The 21,792-nt window shown below is 43.2% G+C and overlaps 1 protein-coding gene across 4 annotated transcripts in view; it reads right to left on the bottom strand.

The window, feature by feature from the left end:
- ABCC9 (ATP binding cassette subfamily C member 9) overlaps window positions 1–21,792 on the bottom strand; it is a 915,119-nt gene that overhangs the window by 561,962 nt on the left and 331,365 nt on the right. For all 4 annotated transcript variants that reach the window (XM_086920457.1, XM_086920444.1, XM_086920437.1 and 1 more), the window contains one exon: window positions 3,975–4,055. In XM_086920457.1, coding sequence (XP_086776583.1) covers window positions 3,975–4,055 — 81 coding nt within the window. The remainder of the gene's footprint in view (window positions 1–3,974; window positions 4,056–21,792) is intronic.

Genomic DNA, 21,792 nt, shown 5'->3' with positions numbered 1-21,792 from the left:
GAGCCAAATTCAGATACAATGTCCCCCAATGTTACATGCAATAAAAATGCAGAAATGGACTACAGCGAACACATATTGCTTTCCACATCGTACAGACAAAAATACAGCTCTTGCAAATCATCGATAACGAAAAATAAATAAATAATTTGTCAGTAGTGCTTAAATAGTGCCATATATTCCTATTTTCAAATCTGATAATCCCCTTTTCTCTCTCTCCCTCTCCGTGGCATCACTCAAAATGATGCTCCCCTGTAGAGTGTGTTGAGGGCCACCTGAGTCTTCCATATCTCAAAGATATTCACTGGCCTAGGGCAGAATGGGGACTCTCTGGAGGGTCGAGAATTCCCTGCACTGCAGAGGGGTTAAACTTTCTTGCCTTCAGTCGTCACAGAGTACGTTTGCTATGAATGCTTAATTTGTGCCTGTGGTTTTTGGTGCTTGGCACAGTCACCTCATTCTCAACTCCGGCACGAAAGACAGTTCACCACATGGTAGTGCTGTCTGCCTAGTTTTGAGATGAGCAGAACATCAGTGTTTAGTGATTCAAAAAGATATTAAAATGAATAATACCAGTCACCGACGCTATTCTTGCAGCTTTGGATGGCTTGGAATAGTCTGAATTGTCACACTTGTAGGAGTGTGATGGATATTAGTTGTGTTGGTACTGTTATTGGCAGTGCTGGAAGTGGCAATAGGTGGTGCAGGCTGCAGTGGCCTTCTAAGAAGGGCAGTGATACTTAATTTTTTACAAATTAAGCACTGTTTACTACACACCCCAATTGCACAGGAATATTTTAATAGTTAATAGTGTTGGTGATCTGAGCATGTTCATTTCATGTGCCAAACTTGAGAAAATAGGGATTATGCGTAAAAAGTAGTATACTGTGGATTGCTAATGACTCTGCGGTCTTTAGGAGCAGAAGGTTGCTGCCCACTTTCTACAATATCTGTGGTTGGTTTGTTGAAGACAGTATGGTGCCCTTCTAGAATTTCCAACACAGACATACTTGTCTTGTTTAGTAACATTTCTAGTAGATATTCACTCCTGCGCTTTGGAGCTATATCTTTTCTGGTGGGCATTCATCGAACCAGGACAGATAAGATTGCTTTACGTCAAGCTATATCTTAGCATAGTGAGATAAACATCTTGGTGTGTGACCTGGATGTTTGCATGCAGTTGCGTTTATCAGCATTTACCCGACACCTTTTTATTGCCAATGCTATCCTAGATAGATTTCCTATATTATTTCAGTGAGAAGTGGCCCTTTCAGCAGCTCGTGATCTTTTTTAAATATCAATTTGAACATAAATTGTGGCCTCTATGTGTAGGTCCCTAGCCAGCTTAAAGGAAAGGGCAGTGTAGATTGACATCTGTATGTAGGCCCAGATTAACATGCAACTATTACAATGTCACACAGCAAATTAAAGCATTTCTCCTTGTTACGCCTGCCTCAAGGAGGTGCAGGATTTTAGCACTACTCCGTGTAGATTGGGACTTGCGTCAAAGCCCTTGTATAGTTATATGGAAACAGCTATGCACCATCCATGGAATCAGTGCTTAATTTGAGCCGGTGGGTTCCAGTGCTTGGCACCAGCACTTAGTTGCCAACAGTTTCTGGCTAACTTATAAATGACCACAACAACTGGTAATTATTAATTCAATATACAGTAGACATTACTATTTCCTGCCTCCCAAGTCATTTGTATAGCTTTGCAGGCCTGAAATAGTCCGAATTGTCACACTTGTTAGAGTGTGATGGTTAGTAGTTATGTTGTTACTATCTTTGTCAGCAAAGCATGGGCAATGTGTGGTGCAAGCTGCTTTGGCTTACTGACGAGTGCCCTGCCACTTATTTTTTCTTACAAATTAAGCACTGCATGGAATGACCCCTTAATGCAAAGTAGTGCCAGGAACTGCACTGCACAGCTTTGCGTTACTTTGGGTTACATTCCAATGTAAATCGCAATTTGGGTTGGATTGTAAATCCCACCACCACCTTGTGCGTCAAGTTTGCATTAAAACTGCAATGCAAGTCTAACACAAAATGTTTGTAAATCTGGGGCCGAGCTTGTTGACAGCCACGCTATGCAATTCTTGGCATTTATCATCAGCAAACTGCCTGCAAAACTACATTGCAGTCTCCTTCTCTATTATTTCAGGCTCATATTCAGTGACAGGGTGATGGCACATAGTTTGATTCAGTGACAGAGTGATGGCATGTGGTTTGAACTTGAGTCTTTTTCTACACTGTAACACACATCCCTGGAAAAGAGATATGGTTTTGGGCAAATTTTCCAGCCAGTTCAAGTGTGATTGCTGAGTGCTCAGTTTCCTTATTTGTAATTTATCTTCTGCTAGCCCTGCTCTTCCTAGGCTCCATGATTAGAAGACTCCTGACCCCATGAGTGCTGATGTGAATACTTCAAGAAGATGTTGAGATGCTTGCTTCCTTAAGGCACTCTGTAAGGTGGATAATGAATGTGCTCAATCTAGAGTTTTTGTCTTCTGATGGAGCCCCCTCACACGCAATAAAGTTGGATGTTGATGTAATGTTATCCAACCCTTTTGTCAAGGAAGTATTTATAATGTAGGATTTTGTCACATTCTTTCCCGGTTAAGGTATTGTTCATGATTTAAGGAGATTCTTTCCCTGTGTTCTGATAGGCAGTGGTTCAGTTTCCAACAAGAACGACTTTATGCATAAACAACTGAGTGGTAAGTTTGGAGGTGGACTGCCACATTGTAATTTCCCAGCCTATGTTTCTCTGATTGAGAATTTTAGGTGCTACCAATGAAAGCTATTGTATGTGTGGTTTAGCGTTTATTCAAAAAAACCTTTTTTGGTACGAAATCTATGTCCACTTGAGACCCTTTTTAACAAATTTCTGAGTCTGAAGCAATTTTGTCTGAATTTCAAGTACACGAGCAGCATGTGCATGTATGTGTGGTGGCAGCCAGTGGTTATGGCATGGGGTGATGGAACCAGTGCTTAATTTGAGCCAGTGGTTTCCGGTGCTCGACACCGGCACTAAATTGTCAGCACTGGCTCTAGTGACAGCCCACCACATGGTTGCTCAGTAAACCATGTTTATTAAGTCAAATGGCATTGAAAATGAATAATACCAGCCTCTCACATCTTTATTATATCTTTGTGTGGCCTGAAATAGTCTGAATTGTCACACTTGATGGAGTGTGAAGGTTAGGTGTTATGCTAGTACTGTCATCGGCAGCGCTGGCAGGGGCAATGCATGGTGCAGGCTGCAGTGGCCTTCCGAGAAGGGCCCTGGCACTTAACGTTTTACAAATTAAGCACTGGATGGAGTCTGCGCTCTGCCTTTGCCCTGTCTCAATGTCCCTACACAGTGCAGAAGTCAAACCCAGAGAAGTTTGTGCAGACAAGGGCAGCACTGTGCCATGCCTGCATCATTGTGGCTAATGTGCCATTAGTATGTTGATGTGACGCTTTGACATCACACTCCCCCATCACAAAACCCTTATCTAATCCTGGAAACTCGCCTGCCCCTGGATAAAGCCTGGTTTTCCGTATGCAGTGGTCATTGTGCAGGAATGAACAACCTGCCCAGCTCCTCGTGATCATAATGTTGAACAAGGTTAAATCAGTGTTACTCCTCCACCCAAAAAAATGAACCAGGTTTAGCAGGAAATGTATGTCCAACTCCACCCGGTTTAAACCCAGTATCCGAGTCTGAGGTTATCTTGTCTCTTTGTCAAAGTGAAATGAGTAAAGTTATACCTGTGTGGGTGCTACAGTCGGTTGCGGTAGGATATGACCGACCGGCGAGCATCCCCAGGCGTATCCCCCTGAACCCCTAACAGAGGAACACTTAGAGACAGTATACCTCCTGCTGAGGTCCTGGATGAAGTAAAGGCTGTCTGTGGGCCTATTTACACTCATTTTCCAAGTTGCCCTTTAAAACATTGTCAAACACAGGGAGAAATGAATCATGCTTACCAGAAACACAATGTTGGTATTCTGATAGAGCGCTCGAGCCACACAGATCCGCTGCCTTTGGCCGCCGCTTAGATTAATCCCCTAAGAAAATAGCAAAATAAAAATATCACACATTAAAAAAATATACAAGAGGTTTTCTTACAAAAACAAAAGTACCGTGTGCACATTATTTCAGTATTTTACAAAAAATAAAGAACCGTGTGCAATTATTGAATTATTCATATAAAAATCAAAACTCCTTAATTATTTCAGTGTTATTAAAAGCAGGGGATGTATTACAACATCAGTTCGAATATATTATTGTCGTTCATTTAAGATTTAAGCTCACTAATTTATGTAACCTGCACAGAGAAGCTTCCTAGAAAAGGATTTTCACAAAATTGCCTACCAATTTAAAAACGTGTCTTTCGTGATTCCCAATTTTTTTAGTAACACAGATATAAATAGTAGTGTGTAGCGAGTCTCGCAGCTGGTGATTACCTGCGCCCAACACACCAAGTGGGGGTGAAGGTGAAGTAGGAGGTACCAGAATCAACAAGATCGCCAATGTGACGTGAATCATGCGTCCTCCGACCATGTAGCCCTGGAATCCATTAATTATTTGCGTTGTCAGTGCCCATCCATCCACCCACTCCAGCTGCAGTGAAAGGGATTTCGGTGCCACATTTGTAACACCAGCAATGGCAACAAACAGACATATTGGCCAATGGCCCCCTGGCAATATTGCGCTAGTGGATGGGTGGCAGGTAATACCTGATCCCTCCACCATCGGCATCAGTCTGCCTTGTGAACGTCTACCCATGAGGTGGTAACAGGAGGCAATCATTGGGTGCATCTATTTAATATGCACAAAGGCGGCACCTGGTATATGGGAGGATGATGCAGACAGCTGCAGAGGTCAGATACGGCAGAGAAGCCTCCCATCAGAGCCCTGGGCAGCAGATCAGTAGTACTGAGGCAGGGACATGCTTATATCACACAAGATTAGTAGTCACTGGATACTAACACTTCCTGGAGCTGAGTCAAGTGGTGGATCCTGGTGGAGAGTTTGCCTTTGCTGCTGACTGAGTCAGTCGAGACCCTCCTTGGAAAGCACACAGCGATAGCACAAGCTGCCCTTCAGTGGTAGGATGCATAACTGAAGGCCCCAGTAAGCATGAGATGAAGCCTGGCCTGAGACTACACTGAGGAATGCCAGCCTGACTGGATTGTTGGACTAACGAGACGAGGGCACTTGGTCATGTAGTGGAAAGTGTACAACATGTGTAAGCAGTGACACTGGACAGTTTGAATTTAGTGCTCTACGCTCCATCTGCCACGATAAATAAGCAATACGCACTTGACTGCTGCACAAACTGCAAGTCCAACACACTAGGGACAACAGAGGGAAATCCAGCCCACCGGACTGTCATTGGCATTGCACACTTACCCAAGCTCCAAAGTCATCTTGGCAAATGGGGGCATGGAAGGCAATAAAGCAGGTTATCCTCGACACAGGATTTATGCTGCTCGCCAAGATAGACACAGTGGCACTAAATATAACACTTTTGAGAGGCGATAAGTTAATTAAGTTAATTCAGTGGGTGTAGTGCACAGCTTTCCAAACTTTTCATGTTGGTGACACACCTGAATAGCCTGAACCACCTGAGGGGGGTGGTTTGCATGGTTAAATTGATGCACCGGCGGCACAAGGTGTTGCGTGTTTATCTAGGTTCCTGATCGATACTGTGACCTTATGCCCCTATTCGGCTATAAATCCATTTATTCCCTATATTGGCATAACCGTTCAAGTGCGACTTTCAGAAAAGTCATCTCTGGCCTCACACGAACAGAGCCACATTCCAGCATAGTTCTCTGCCACTTCCTTTGCAACCAATTAGTGCAATGACAGAGCAGAAGACACTATCTGATATTCCTAGATTAACACTCCGAGTTCTTCAACAAGATAAAAACTCAGCAAACCTGGAAATCCCCGCTTGCTGTGTTTTGATTAGTAATTGAACTCTAATGAGCAACTGATAGCTATCACTTCCTAGTGACATCTTTAATTGACGTCTTATGTCCAGCAAACTTGCGTCAAACCCGGCACCTGTCAGGTATAAATATTACCAACGTTGCCTTAAGCAATGTGAGCTGTGAGTTTAAAGCTATCGTGCTGCTGTAAGCTGCCGTGCACTTTGTTGTGCATCCCATTGCTGCTGCAGGCAGTACGCTGCTGCTGTTGTCCCTTGGTGGTGAAGCTACTGATACCATTATCGCTGCTAAAGCGCGAACGATGGTGCAGTACGCTTAGGAGCTGAACAGCCGTCCCTCTACGAAGAGCCCAGCAGATTCCAGCTGCTGCGGACGCTGTCCCCCGCCTCCTCCTCCCGACGCGCTGAAGAAGAGCCGCTGCCTTTCTCCTGCAGAGAAATCCAGCTCCAGTGTTTCCGGTCTGCCCTCGCGGGTGACTGGGATTTTGAGTGCCCCCTGAAGGAAATACCAGAGGTATGGTGTTGACTAAACCCTTAGACGAGAATTCTTGAAGCAAACCTTGGCAAAACCAACTTAACTTAAAGCTACTTACTTACTCCCCTTCCACGTGTTAGGCTTAGGTCAGGCACACTGGGGTAGGCATAGTTAGAAGCACCAGTTGAGTATTTTAGCCTAATGTATATATGAATGTATATATGTTTTATTACTTTTAACCATTGTATGGCTAAGAAACCATATCAATACTTTTACAGTTCTATTTCGCAATCCTTATCTTACTGTACGTACTTTTTATAATAACAAGTCTTGCAATTGTGGCAATACATTTCTCTTGTACGAGAAGAAAGACTGTTCAATAAATGTTAACCCTTTATTGACAAACGACCGTCTCTCTATTCTCTACATCTCGTGAAAGTAAACTGCACTAAACTGACTGAGTGAAATGCATGTCTATTGTTTCACATGACCCTAGAGATTGACTCTTGATCTGAGGAGCAAAGTTGTCATGTTGCACGGTTGTTGGAAAGCTGAATCCCTTCTTGTCTGTGCCAAGGAAGCTGATCACTTCCCATGCAGAGAAGAAAGTTTCCAGTGACCTCTGAGCTAGTTGGTAGCACACCCAATTAAGTTTAGCATAGTCAGTGGAGGCCTGGAATATCCGCAGTTCCACGTCGATACTACTGTTTATGTTAATCCAATGCGCAGGGCCTAGTGGGAAACTAGGAACTACACTACATGGCGCCCAAACGTTTGGTAAGGCGATAAACTAACGCAAGACGTTAGAGTAACTCAGTCGTGCATATTTCACACAGACCCCTTTCTCCCGTAAATACTCCAATAGACGTCTGGAGTGGGTGAAAGGTTAAAATCCGCCCGACCTTAGTAGGAAGAGATTCCTATGTAAAGCTCTGGTTTATTCAACGTTGAAGGATACAGTGTTCCAAAATATTGTGCACCTAATCTTTGTCTCCTTGGAGACCTACTCTGCAAAGCCTGCATTTCTAAAAAATGACAGACAGTGAAGAAGAAAGGGAAGCAGTTAGACTGGCAACCCTACTAATAGAGGAAGACTCTAGTCTCCTACAGATTGACCCGGATGCTATTGACATCCCGGTCCACTTAAGAAGATCTATAACTTTAAAACTTATAGAGAACGGACTGACACCTCAAGGTGGTACAGTAATTTTCGTGATAGAGGCTCACGAATATCGGCAGACAGAGGTATTCTATTCATGGATAAACTTTCCAGCGGTAAACGCTAGAACAAAAGAGTTTCACTATTACAAAATAGAGAAACCTCCGGAAGAGTACGCTCCTTTCGAGGAGATTGAAATTCCACTTAAATTTCAAGAGCACCTGCTCTGGTTTAATGGCGCCCTAAAACACAATGATCACATTACCAGGCTCGGTCCACTAGGTAGACCAGGAGCAACGTGGCCGGTTCTAGCCAGCTACACACCACATCCTGACATTGTAAAAATGTCTAAGGAAGAGCTGTTAGTACAGCTAAAAACACTAATAAAAATACATAGGCAATTAGTCCAATATGTAATGCGGACTGCAACAGTCCAGCCAGCTGTTAATGTACCACAGCTGACCCCTCATCAGGGGAACACTAATAAAATTACACCACAGAACATACAATCATGTCTTGGTAAAACACCCGTAAAACGGGAACAAATTCCTTACTGGCTAGCACAGAAAATCACTCAAATAGAGGCAGTATTTCCTGATACTACCCCTATTGAGAAACACAGAATCTTGACCATCTGCCTTCCTATGGGAATCGCACCACACGTGGAGGACTGTGACACTTGGGGTACAGTCTTTGCTTCCATTTACACAAAAACACACGGTGTTCCGTCTATGGCGGTAATACCAGAGGTGCTAAAACAGATTCAAAATGAATTCGGTCCAGAGCCCGCTTTAAATCTAGGTATGAAATTACTGAAAGACTTCAAGCAGGTCTCGGCTATATTATTAGCCAACATTAAAGGAGAAGCAGCATCTGTGGCGATCCGCCAGAAGTTGAAGGAAACAGATATAAAAGATCCTGTTGAGCTTGCAAAAATCATAGAAAAGTGCTATGAAGAATTAGGTAGAGACAGCTTGGGTGGGAAACCGGTAAAGCCCCAACTGCTCGAAAATCCTGAAAAATTATTTATTAAAAATAATTTAAACACTCCTAAAAAGAGCTGGGATGGAAATAAACAATCCACTCCCAAGGAAAAAGTTTTCCAGTCCAGAGGAAGGTCTCCTCGACGGAGGGAAAGAACTCCGACTCGAGAACGCCAGTCTCCCCAGAGGGAGCCCTCTGAGAAAAGATATAACCTTAGAAATAGGGATAATCTGAAAAAACCTGATAGATATCAAAGTATTGATACACGTCCCTCTCGATCTTTTTCACAGAATTCGGAAAGAAGTGGACGGTCAGACCCAGGAGAGCACACCAAGTCCAAAGACAAGGAACCTGCTCAAAATAAGAAATCTCAATTTCAGAAAAAGAAGGTAGCCAGTATTAGAGTAATCGAACATGCCGAGAATACTGAGGACACAGTTGAAAAACGGTGAGTGGGCATTGACAATGTTGGACAGTGCAGCAGAAATCAGTATAGCGCGCAAGATCTTGATGAGTCATCTGGAGACAGTGGACACGAATGAATACATTCAAGTTGAAACTGCCGACGCCAGACTTAGCGAGCCCCATAAAATATACGAAATAACATTGCGTATAGAGGGTGATAAGACTAGGAAAATTAAGGGTCTATTTTGGGATAAGCTCTCAAAAGGCTATGATATTCTGTTAGTTGAAAAAGATTGGCCCCCGGAGTTTGTCAGGGAGTGCCCTCGTGGCGAAGAAGTGATTATGCCTGCCTTCTCGAATCACATTCCGATTCACAAAAAATATGCATATGCAAGGAAATGGGCAGTGGCCCAGGCACCTGCATTGTATAAAAATCATGTAGGATGGGATGAGGACTCTCCTCCTCACAAAATCCAGTTAAAAAGTGAACCAAGTGCCCAACGGCAGTATCCCATAAAGCAAGAAGCTAAAAAACAAGTCAGGGAGATCTTAGATCAACTTGAGTACCAGGGGGTGATTGAAACATGCACCTCTCAAATGAACAATCCTTTGTTTCCTGTCTCCAAGCCAGACAATTCATATCGTCTAGTTTTGGACTACAGACACCTTAATACATGTTGCAGTACAAAACTCGCATAGTGCAGCCCTAATGAATAACATAGTTAGGAAAAAATATAAAACGACATTAGACATTTCTAATGGTTTCTTTTGTCAAAACATTGCACCAGAAAGCAGATATTTGACTGCTTTCTCTGCATTTGGGTCACAGAAAAAATTCTGTCGACTCCCACAGGGGTTCAAGAACAGCCCAGGACTATTCTCAGCTAGGGTAACAGAGTTACTACAAATCTATGATGATGAAGCATTGTCTTACGTAGATGATATTTATCTCACAGACGACGACTTGGATACTCACTTGAAAAGAGTGAACACCATTAAACTTGGGTTCGCAGCAGAGGGTTACAAATTCAACTTTAAAAAGTCCCGAATTGCCCATCTGACAGTACTGTTCTTAGGGTACGAATTATCAAGTGAAGGAAAAAGCCTAGCGGACAACTTCTTAGAGAAGTGCGCTGTACTCCAAGCTCCAAAAACACTGAAGAATTTACAATCCATACTAGGTTTTCTGAATTTCGGAAGAACTTACATTCTAAATTACGCAGAGAGGGTTAAACCACTCTACGAACTAATTAAACCTGATTTTAAACAAATCAATTGTACTCAAAAACACACAGAAATTTTGAGATCACTGCAAACAGACATGTTAGCAAAAACAAAATTAGATACACGTGACAACACACGTGATCTTGTAATCCGAGTCATCCCAGGAAGATGCGGATTCACGTACCTGACCTCTAATGAGGGAGAAAAGTTAGCAATTTCAATTAAATCTCACTTGTACACACAAGCAGAAAAAACATTCAGTCACACAGAAAGAACTGTGAAAGCAGTGCAAATCGCATTAGCAAATGAACGAGAACTAGCACACGGCAAACGGATTATTATCCTTACAGCGGAATCCGCCTTCGAAGCGCTATTCAGCCCAGTAAACCTGCCTACAGTGTCACTGGATCCGAAATGGATACAGTGCATAGATTCTCTAGGAGCGGAAGATGTGAAATACTATTTCGCCCCGCAATTCGAAGAACTGAATGATTTAGAATACGAAGAAGAATATCCTCTGCCAATCGAAATGTTGCCTCTCCCACAATATGCCTGTATAATCTTACAGATAGCTCTGTACAGCATTTCAACGTAGAGAGAAAATCCTACAATGCAGCATGTGCGATTATTAAAGGTCGTTGGCTGTGCGGTAAATTCAGACCGAAAGTAACAAAAACTGAATCTGTAAGAAACTGTTCGGTTCAGAGAACTGAAATCAGATCTTTAAAGATGGCGCTCGAAAATGCAGAAGGTGAATTCCCGACACTTATAGTGTGCGATTCTCATTTTTTGCGTCAACTCTTACAATAACAAACTGCAGAGCTGGATTGAAAACGACTACAAAGATGACACAGGTGCCACAATAAAGCATAAATTGCTCTGGAACGAGGTAGCTCTTTTACACAAAGAACTACAAAAGACTCACGTGATTCACGCACAGAGTCTTCAACGTGATGGCGTTCACGTTGCAGGGAATTCATTGGCTAATACAGCCATAGCGGAAGCAACTAAACCGGCTTCCGAAGCCACAAAAAAGCGTACAGAAAAATACATAGACGGGGAAACCATGCTGGCAGTAAAAACGACCGTAAAAGGCGACTGTGCAGCACTACCCGTAAACTATCCACTCAATTATGCATACATAATCGATGCAAACTCCGTTCCTTTTGCTCGAATCCCTGGAGTGGGGGACAGAGTAATTCCAAACACGAATAGGAGAATATTTTTAATAGCAGACGCACATATGGGTTTGGGTCTTAGGCACAGAGAGATCAAGGAATCACTGACTGAATTACAATCAGTATTCTGGTGGCCGGGAATGAGTGTAGAACACCAAATATAGGCAAACTACTGTGAAAACTGTAATAGGGATCGCAGTAGCGAACCTTGCTACCGGCTACCAGTCAGAAAGAGCGTAACGCTGCCTACACCCCATCCTGCGTCCTATTAATAATTAAGACGAAAAGCACTTAAAAAATGAGGCCTCCAGCGCTCGGCTGACGCTAGAACGGTTATAAAAGATTTGCGAGTCCATATCGGCATATACGCAATTACCACGTTCCATTCTGATCAGGGTCCTGCTTTCAGCTCTCGAGCTTATAAGGAGGCCATGGCTAGCATGGGAATTGGGTTGCGGTATTCTTGTCCGTCGCACCCCGAAGGGAACAGTGTGGTAGAAAGAAAAAACCGTGACATAAAGCAATCTATAACAGCGAAGGTATTAGATTCAGGCGCTGGGTGGGTCAAACATTTAATAAGTGTCCAGACTAGTCTTAATAATATGCCAAGAAATTCTCTAAAAGGTTTCAGCCCATACGAACTATTGTTCGGAATTAGAATGCGTATTCAGGACCTCGATAGTCAGATGTCAGTGGTACAAGAAGAAACAACGCACTTTGATGTAAAGGATCGTTTGGCTGTTTTACAGGAACTGAATGAAACAAGAAAATCCTTAAGCAACATAAAGTTAAAGCAACAGCCAACTACCACTGACGAGGCACCACCAGCAACAGCCCCAGCAAGGCCTGTCTGGATTCCAAAGATTGGGGATCTAGTCAGAGAAAAGATCGCGGTTAAGAAGGAATTTGGGCCTTCTTACAGAAAAGCAGTACCTGTCTTGGCAGTCACCGGAACAAGATCAGTTGTGCTACCGCCCCTTGCTGGTAAAAAGGAGAACAGAGTCGTGTCTATCGATCTGGTAAAACCACAAGCATGTGGCCTATAATTAACAGTAGGCCCAGTGGACTCCCAAGAAACAACAGAATACCCAAACTTGCAACAATCCAAGAGGTTCAAACTGAAAGACTCATCACATTCGATCAGCCTGCAGTGCACAATGAAGGACTATGCAATAAAGCCATGGAACTCGTGCCTCTTGAAACACAGATTGAAACAGTTCGTCAAGAAACAACACCAGTCTACACAAATGTGGCATCAGAAAGTGCTACCGAAAGACAGATTGAAAGAACAATCCCATCAATTGACAGAACTGCCTCTGGTTATTTCATCAACTTCGACAACTTCTCTGAAGATTTTAATGACCCCGAAGTGATGCCAGAAAGAAAAAAGAATTTTAAAGAAAAAGTAACAGAACTCTTTCATCAACTAAAGGAAATCTACCTTATTTCCCCTTGGCTAGAGTTCTGGTTCGGTCTAGGTGTATTTTTCCTCCTGCTTTGGCTCATCATGGTACTGTGTTTGGGAAAATTCATTGAAGGAAAATATATTACAATGGACACAGCAAGTCAGAACATCAACCTAGTCCTGAAACCACACAGATCATCCCACGTGAAGAAAAGAGAACTGTCAACAGTAAATGTCACAGCAATTCCAATACCTGGTGGGGTAGTATGGGAGAAAATAGACTATGAGATATATGGTCCGGTCGAAATCCTGAAGTATCCTCATCAACTGAAGGTTTCCTTAAGTGACTTTGTAAAACCTAGTACATTCTCTGATGATTGGGACTTTAACAGTATTAATGACATGATGTCTGATTTAGTAATGTCAGCTAGATTCACAGATCATGATTATTTACAAGGTTCATCTAGTTATGAGCAGCTATTCTGTTACACCCACTATGGGGATCATTACTTGCATAAATCTGCACAGCCTAGAAATGTTTTTATGTATAATCAATGGGAACATTGTTCTACACCACCTAAAAGCAGTTCTAAAGCATTTTTTGAGAAATTCAAATACTTCTCAGGGTTTAACACCAGTGATGCAGAAACGTTTTATTACAAACTGTTAGATAAAACAGGAATGAAAACAATGCTGACAAATTCTAAATTGATATATTCAGAAGCATTTTATGACAAAATGATGACATTTGGTTTTGATTATTGGAAAAATAATATTGAAAATAAAACAATTTGGGGTACAAAAGATTGGCAGGTGCAAGGCATTGAAGCACTATTTAGAACCTGCATGATACCAGAACAAATGTTGTTTTTAAATGACACAATACACCAAACATCTTGTCTTGGCCTAGCTAAGATTAAAGACCTTAAAACACTGTCTATACCAAAGCCAATACCTGAAAATGCAACCGCAGATATTGAGTTAGACGTGTCACAAATTTTACATTTTAACAGAACTCATCCTGATTGGAAAAAGTGGTTAATCTGGCCTACTGACACAAACAGCTGTCAAGATAGATTCCTGAATAAAACACAGGGGTTAAAAATGACCAGATTAGACTCGAGATACTCCCAGAGACAACATCCAGGGATTATAACAACATACAGTGTAGGGAAACTCTGCCTTGAATGGCTAACATCATCCACACTGGCTGAAATTAAGCAACACTTGTCTTTACTAAAAGATGGTGCTGATTTGCGCGATTTCATTCTTGGACCACGCAAACAGCGTCAAAAGCGTTTCATAGCGACCAGTATCTATGCTGCTTACAACGAGGCTTGGAAAGTAAAGCAAATTGAAACTGCTGAAAAAATACGAGAAATTGATCGTATTAATTTGGAGAAATCACTTTCTGTAGTAGACAATGGGTTAATGACTCTGTCTTCCAGAATATATTCGTTGGATAATATTGTATCCTCTGCCTTTGATGTGATAGACAGAGACTTGCTAATGTTACAACATGGCCAGTCTCAATTACGCTCTATTATAGAACTAGGCTGGACGCTGCAAAATCTTCGTTCAGGCTATGTGCCTTAGCGTTTAATCAACACAACGTCATTATTTTCCAGTTTTAACCTTACTGATAAACAGATCAGTTTGGCACAGAAAGGTCAGACTATACAATCCTGAGCATCGAAAAACTCGAGAGATTAAAATTGACAATGTCAGAGAGTCCTGTCATTGAATGGATAATACACGGAATTATCACAATTCCGATAACAACTTTCCGATTTAAAAAGTGCCTTGAGTACATACCTGCTGGCCAGTATGAACAATTGGGTAAAGGATATGTAAAATCTGAATGGAAATTACCATACACACATTCTTGCTACAGTGACAGCGACAAAAATGTATTTCTTAGTGGTGATAACTGTAAACATTCACTAAGCGGTATACTTTTGTGTCAGGGTATTAATTTACACGGAGCATGTGATGGAAATTCTAACAACCTTTCATGCCACCAGCTAGTCACACCTGCAACTCAGATAGAGCCCTTCTTTATGCAACTCGCGAACGGGAGTTACATTCTTAGAACGGATCACAGATGTTGTGGCCTTGTACCAGGGAAAAGTTATCTAGTAAGAGTAACATCCATGGTCAAATGCTGTATGCAAGCATTGTTCCCGAGTGGGCCTGCAGACACAGTGACTCCCATCTGGCCTCGTCTGAATCTCTATTCTATACGAATTGATACATTAAGCAAAATGATATCTGTACTTTTACAGACAACAGTGCCTATAACGTCATCAAAAGAGACGTATGATCTTCTAGTTGCAAGGACAGCTACTGAAGTTCATGACCTTTTATCAACAAATTGCCCCGTGCATTTCGTAGAAATGTTCAGCCAACTCCTTAACATGTCTAGTGCAACAAGCATCCCAGGCATATTTAAGACAGTCTTTACGGGACTTCTAACACCCTTCCAGGCAATTTTGGGAATCGTTCCTAATTTTGTACACTCTGTTTTTGGCGGCATACCATTATTTTTGGGACTCGTCGCAGGGATTTTATTTTTGACCCTCCTGCTTCGTTATGGCAAGCCTCGGCTCAGACATAGCTCCCATGGGAATGGAAGAGACAATCCTAGCAATGCGCTACCGGGACAGGATAACTAACGTCCTTGGATGGGCCAGGCTGAGAGATCTAAACATGACCTGGTTCCTTTCATTCAGACCTATATGGCAAAATTGCATTTTACCTGTGCTACGGTGTATGCTTTGCGGCGATGAATGCGTGTTGGACATCTGTCTTTCACTTCCATCAGCAGTACCAATGGACGTCGATACTTTGCTCAGTCCAATAACGGCTCACGCATTGTGTTGTCCCCAGCGGCTACCAATCGTGATGACGGCATTCGTGGAGACTCCTGTACTACAGCCAAGTGGTAACAGTGGAGCGAGTGACAAAAGCAACATCATCCAGGTACAACGTTCAGTGAGCATTGCTGGTCCCGACTATGATGACAGCAATCATTCTCACACCTGCCAAGTTACAGCGCTATCTAATTTGGTTGAACTGTCACCTGAATTTGTAGACCAATTCTTTGTGAGCCTGTCTGATACGATGTTCTCACCCATACAGAAACAATAACTTTGGAGAAGCTTTCCGACACACAGCGTTCCCATGAACTCTGAATTCGGCCTTCAGTTTTGATCAACAAAAACTGCATAAAGCTTTGGAACCCTATTTTTCCCCGTTCAAGCATTAATTCTTTTGAATTGGACAATTTTTTAATATTCACCTTTTTTTGGCACGAACAATTCTTTGCTTAACGTAAAAACTATTCTTAGAGAACAGAAGCTTCAAACTTCTATTTCTAAAATCACATCTAGAGACATAACAACATTACATCAGCCTCTAGCACGTTATTACAATGCATTTTTATGTGATGATTTATCTCGCCCTTCTTCTGTCAGAGATACTTCATGTGTAATTCTTTTTGCATAATCGTTCATTGATTTCATATGCAATACTTTTTTGAATGATTTCTATGCTTCAAAAAACGTACAGTACCTAAATTTCATGTATTACAAATACGCCTATTTTGAATGCATTTATGTATTTTGGGGTGGGCAATGTTACACATGCATCCAATTGCTCTAGTTTTAGTAATTTGATGGACATGAATATGTGGAGTGGGTGTTGCGTGTTTATCTAGGTTCCTGATCGATATGTGACCTTATGCCCCTATTCGGCTATAAATCCATTTATTCCCTATATTGGCATAACCGTTCAAGTGCGACTTTCAGAAAAGCCATCTCTGGCCTCACACGAACAGAGCCACATTCCAGCATAGTTCTCTGCCACTTCCTTTGCAACCAATTAGTGCAATGACAGAGCAGAAGTCACTATCTGATATTCCTAGATTAACACTCCGAGTTCTTCAACAAGATAAAAACTCAGCAAACCTGGAAATCCCCGCTTGCTGTGTTTTGATTAGTAATGGAACTCTAATGAGCAACTGATAGCTATCACTTCCTAGTGACATCTTTAATTGACGTCTTATGTCCAGCAAACTTGCGTCAAACCCGGCACCTGTCAGGTATAAATATTACCAACGTTGCCTTAAGCAATGTGAGCTGTGAGCTGAAAGCTATTGTGCTGCTGTAAGCTGCCGTGCACTTTGTTGTGCATCCCATTGCTGCTGCAGGCAGTACGCTGCTGCTGTTGTCCCTTGGTGGTGAAGCTACTGATACCATTATCGCTGCTAAAGCGCGAACGATGGTGCAGTACGCTTAGGAGCTGAACAGCCGTCCCTCTACGAAGAGCCCAGCAGATTCCAGCTGCCGCGGACGCTGTCCCCCGCCCCCTCCTCCCGACGCGCTGAAGAAGAGCTGCTGCCTTTCTCCTGCAGAGAAATCCAGCTCCAGCGTTTCCGGTCTGCCCTCGCGGGTGACTGGGATATTGAGTGCCCCCCTGAAGGAAATACCAGACTTCCATCATTCTATTCAGAGGTATGGTGTTGACTAAACCCTTAGACGAGAATTCTTGAAGCAAACCTTGGCAAAACCAACTTAACTTAAAGCTACTTACTTACTCCCCTTCCACGTGTTAGGCTTAGGTCAGGCACACTGGGGTAGGCATAGTTAGAAGCACCAGTTGAGTATTTTAGCCTAATGTATACATGAATGTATATATGTTTTATTACTTTTAACCATTGTATGGCTAAGAAACCATATCAATGCTTTTACAGTTCTATTTCGCAATCCTTATCTTACTGTACATACTTTTTATAATAACAAGTCTTGCAATTGTGGCAATACATTTCTCTTGTACGAGAAGAAAGACTGTTCAATAAATGTTAACCCTTTATTGACAAACGCCCGTCTCTCTATTCTCTACATCTCATGAAAGTAAACTGCACTAAACTGACTGAGTGAAATACATGTCTATTGTTTCACACAACCCTAGAGATTGACTCTTGATCTGAGGAGCAAAGTTGTTATGTTGCACGGTTGTTGGAAAGCTGAATCCCTTCTTGTCTGTGCCAAGGAAGCTGATCACTTCCCATGCAGAGAAGAAAGTTTCCAGTGACCTCTGAGCTAGTTGGTAACACACCCAATTAAGTTTAGCATAGTCAGTGGAGGCCTGGAATATCCGCAGTTCCACGTCGATACTACTGTTTATGTTATTCCAATGCGCAGGGCCTAGTGGGAAACTAGGAACTACACTACAAAGGGACATGTAAATAGGCCCCTAATTGTGTAACGCACAACCCCACACACACAACCCCAGACACACATACCCACACACAACCCCACACACACAACCCCACACACACACAACACCCCCACACACACACAACCCCACATACACCCACACACAACCCTGCACAACCCCCACACACACAACCCCCCACACACACAACCCCCACACTCTCACACACACAACCCCCACACACACAACCCCACACACACAACCCCAAACACACACACACACACAACCCAACACACACACCCACACACAGCCCCCACACACAAACAACCCCACACACACACAACCCCACACACACACAACCCCACACACACCCACACACACACAACCCCACACACACAAAACCAACACACACACCACACACACACACACACACACACCCACACACACACACACCACACACACACAACCCCACCCACACACAGCCCCACAAACACACAACCCCACACACAAACCCACAAACAGGAGCCAGGTCTTGACACCATTTGAGTAATGCCTTCTCATGGACCCCAAGGACTCACGTGCAATATCCAAAATATACCATATGCTTAACAAATGACAAACTCACGTTTCAGAGGGCCTATGAGAAAGAACTCCCCATTATCTCAGATTCAGACCTCTGGCAAGAGATACTCCAGCGAGTGACTAACTTTACCTCTCATACAGCTGGGAGAATGCGAACACTCAAAATCTTATGTAGGTGGCAATACACTCCACTGTGCTTTGCCCGTATGAATGGGGAGAGATGCCCTTCACACTGGGGGGAGTGCAGTGGGGATGTATCTCTGAGACACATCCTCTGGACCTGTCGAAAGATTCAGACTTTCTCTGCCGGTATTTTGATAGCGATACACCAGATTACAGGATCGAAACAGACCTGCTGCCCAGAATTTATTTTATTGTGCAACCCAGATGACGAGAACTACCTCCTGGGATGTAGAAAAGGACGCCCCATCTCCCTCCTCCTGCTGGTGGCCAAACAGACTGTGCTGGCCCTATGGGGACAGATTGCATCACCTACGGAGGCACAATGGATCGAGATGTTGTGGTGGCTTCTGGGGATGGAAAAGCTTTTTAAGGTAGCTAGGGGAAAACAAAAGATTTTACTAAACAATGGGAGCTCCTATTGCACTACTTTCAGGCGGACTATAAGGAGCTTACCTGCCCGAATGCTTACCAAAGAGTGAGTGCCTGGGATGCTGGGGTAGAGGCGGTTCCGATATCACTGTGTCCCAGCAAGGCAGCGTGCTCAGGGCTGTGAGCAGCTCCGTAGCACTCCCGGAGGGGGGTCAATACTCCCACTGACTTCTCGCTGTATAGGCCTGCACACCGCTGCTGAGACTCTGACAATGCCCACACTGTAGGATCCGGATCTCGCTGCAACACCACACACACTGAGTCTCAGGATACCGGGATCGAGCTCCTGACCACGAGGCTCCGCTCCGCAGCTGCTCCACCTTCCCCCTTGCACGTCGCAATCACTGAGTGAGGGGACTCGAGTCGCATTCCCCTAATATCGGCCTTCCGGCAGACGTTATTGCGTCGCATCGCGCGACACACCTACATATGGGTCACGACACAGTAACGTGTCGCGCCACACAGTTTGGAAAGCTGTGGCGTAGTGACTAATACTGAATATCTTTGCAGAAGAGTGTCTGATTATTGTTGGTTATAACTCACATTGGGATGGGGTATCAAACCTGCATGCATCCCCACATGGATAATGCAAGCAAAAGCACTACAAGATGCAGCTTTTCCAGGGGAGATCAGACATGCTCATGTTAACTAACACAAGGAAAATGAGGGGGATTGTGACTCCTAGGGAAAAAGAATGACAGTCGTTCTTCTGGGTACATGCAACAGAACATCTGTGGCGTGACATTAATTTGCCAGATGTTAATATGACCTATTTACCAGGGAGGCATTGCTCTGATACCCTGATGAAAGCCCCAGACCTTGTTAGGCCTTAGAGTAGGGTTGAAACATGTTGGTCGAAAAACGAGTGTCATAGGACCATAATAGTCCACATTACTGTGACTTATTATTTTAGTCTCCCCACCAGCTCCACTAATAAAGGGATACCTAGGAGAAGGTGAGGGATTTTAAATTCTAGTTAAGCCCCCTGATCACTCATCTAGTAAGTGCTCGCTGAAATACGGTTGACCCACCCTGACCCATTGGAGTCAGCATGAACCCGATGATAAACCATGACACCCATAGGGTGTGTGAGGGTTATATATAAAAAGCATTTTTCTTTCCCTGCACAAGTCATGTGGAGCTAGCAATACCCACAAGGGGCGACCATCCACCCCCATAAACTGTATTATAGGAAAACAAAACCCTCAAAGTTTGATGGGATACTTTTTCGTTATCCTGGGAGGACATACCCCCCAACTCCTTCGTAGCCGAAAGGCCCTCTCAACCCTCCAGATCCGGCAGTGTTCCCTTGCCTGGACCTTTTTGTTTATTACTATTGATATCTAAGAGGTATGCACAAAGCCCAACTGCCTACTATACACTGTCAGTCATGTGATCGGAGACAGGCTTCAGGCACCAAATAGCGAAAGCAAGAAAATTCCAACTTTTTAAAAGTACAAATGCAAAAACAACATTTGATGGACAGAATTCAGAACAATATCATACATTCACCCCAGTACAGAGATCTGGGCCTAAATCCATCGTTTTGCTCACCATGCCATTCCAGTTTAAACTCAGCCATATGCAAATCAGTCTTGACCCTGTGCCCCATGGGAACAGTCCAGCCCAAACTGCCAAGCCAGGTCCTCCCAGGACTGGAAACAAGCATCCTAGGACTGGTGAAATAAGACCATTGACAATGATGCAGGCACGTGCGGGAAATGTAGAGAATAAATCACTCCTGAAAGTACAGACCACAAAGCAGAAAGCATACATATTGACTTCCCCTGTGGTATCTTCTCATATTCCTTAATTAAGTTTGTTAAATAGAAACAAATAAATGGTCAAGGATCGGTGTAAAACAAGTTGCTGGATTCGTATAAATGAATTGTCCTGTGAACTTTCACCTAGCCAATTTCTAGAGTATGTGAGTGCAGTAAAGGCAGCCACCAAAACTTGGATCCACACCATGAATAAACCTGAAGTGCACAACGTTTTTAAAAATAATAATGACACTTGGATTTGGCCCATGGTACTGACAGACCTATACCTGATACTCCTTCAGTACAATGGGTGTGACCTCATATATCTGAAGCTCCAATTGGAATAAAAAAGTATATTTCTTGTAATTACCTGAACCCTGTAATGCAAGCAATATTTCCTTTGAGAAGCATGCTTACCCAATTGTTTCGCAGGGAGATGATCCAGGGGTTCTAGCACTAGGCGTGGTCTGGGCAAGGAAAGGCACAGATGAGCTTGCCATTGGAGCACATTCGGAGCACCAGTGGTGCGATTCTAGCATCATTGCTAAGAATCCCACTGAGTCAAGGAGCAAGGCTGAGACCTTCATGTGATATGACACGTTGGTCACACCATGATGAGGTAAACCGTAAAACTAAACTGTAGTCTATCTACTCCCTCTTATCCTTGAGGTTGAGTGTACTGGAAATATAAATATAGCAAAGAAATTGTGAGGAAGTTAAAACATAAACATAAAATACATGATGGGCTAACCCCTCCAGTATGGCACCCGAAAAAGGTCTGGAGCCAGGCACCTCCAGGGTCAACACAAGTGCTGTACAAGTAAAGTAACTGTACCAATGT

This window comes from Lissotriton vulgaris, chromosome 1_1 (genome assembly GCF_964263255.1).
Source record: "Lissotriton vulgaris chromosome 1_1, aLisVul1.2, whole genome shotgun sequence".
Lineage (NCBI taxonomy): Eukaryota > Metazoa > Chordata > Amphibia > Caudata > Salamandridae > Lissotriton > Lissotriton vulgaris.
This window is presented reverse-complemented; position numbering and strand designations above follow the sequence as displayed.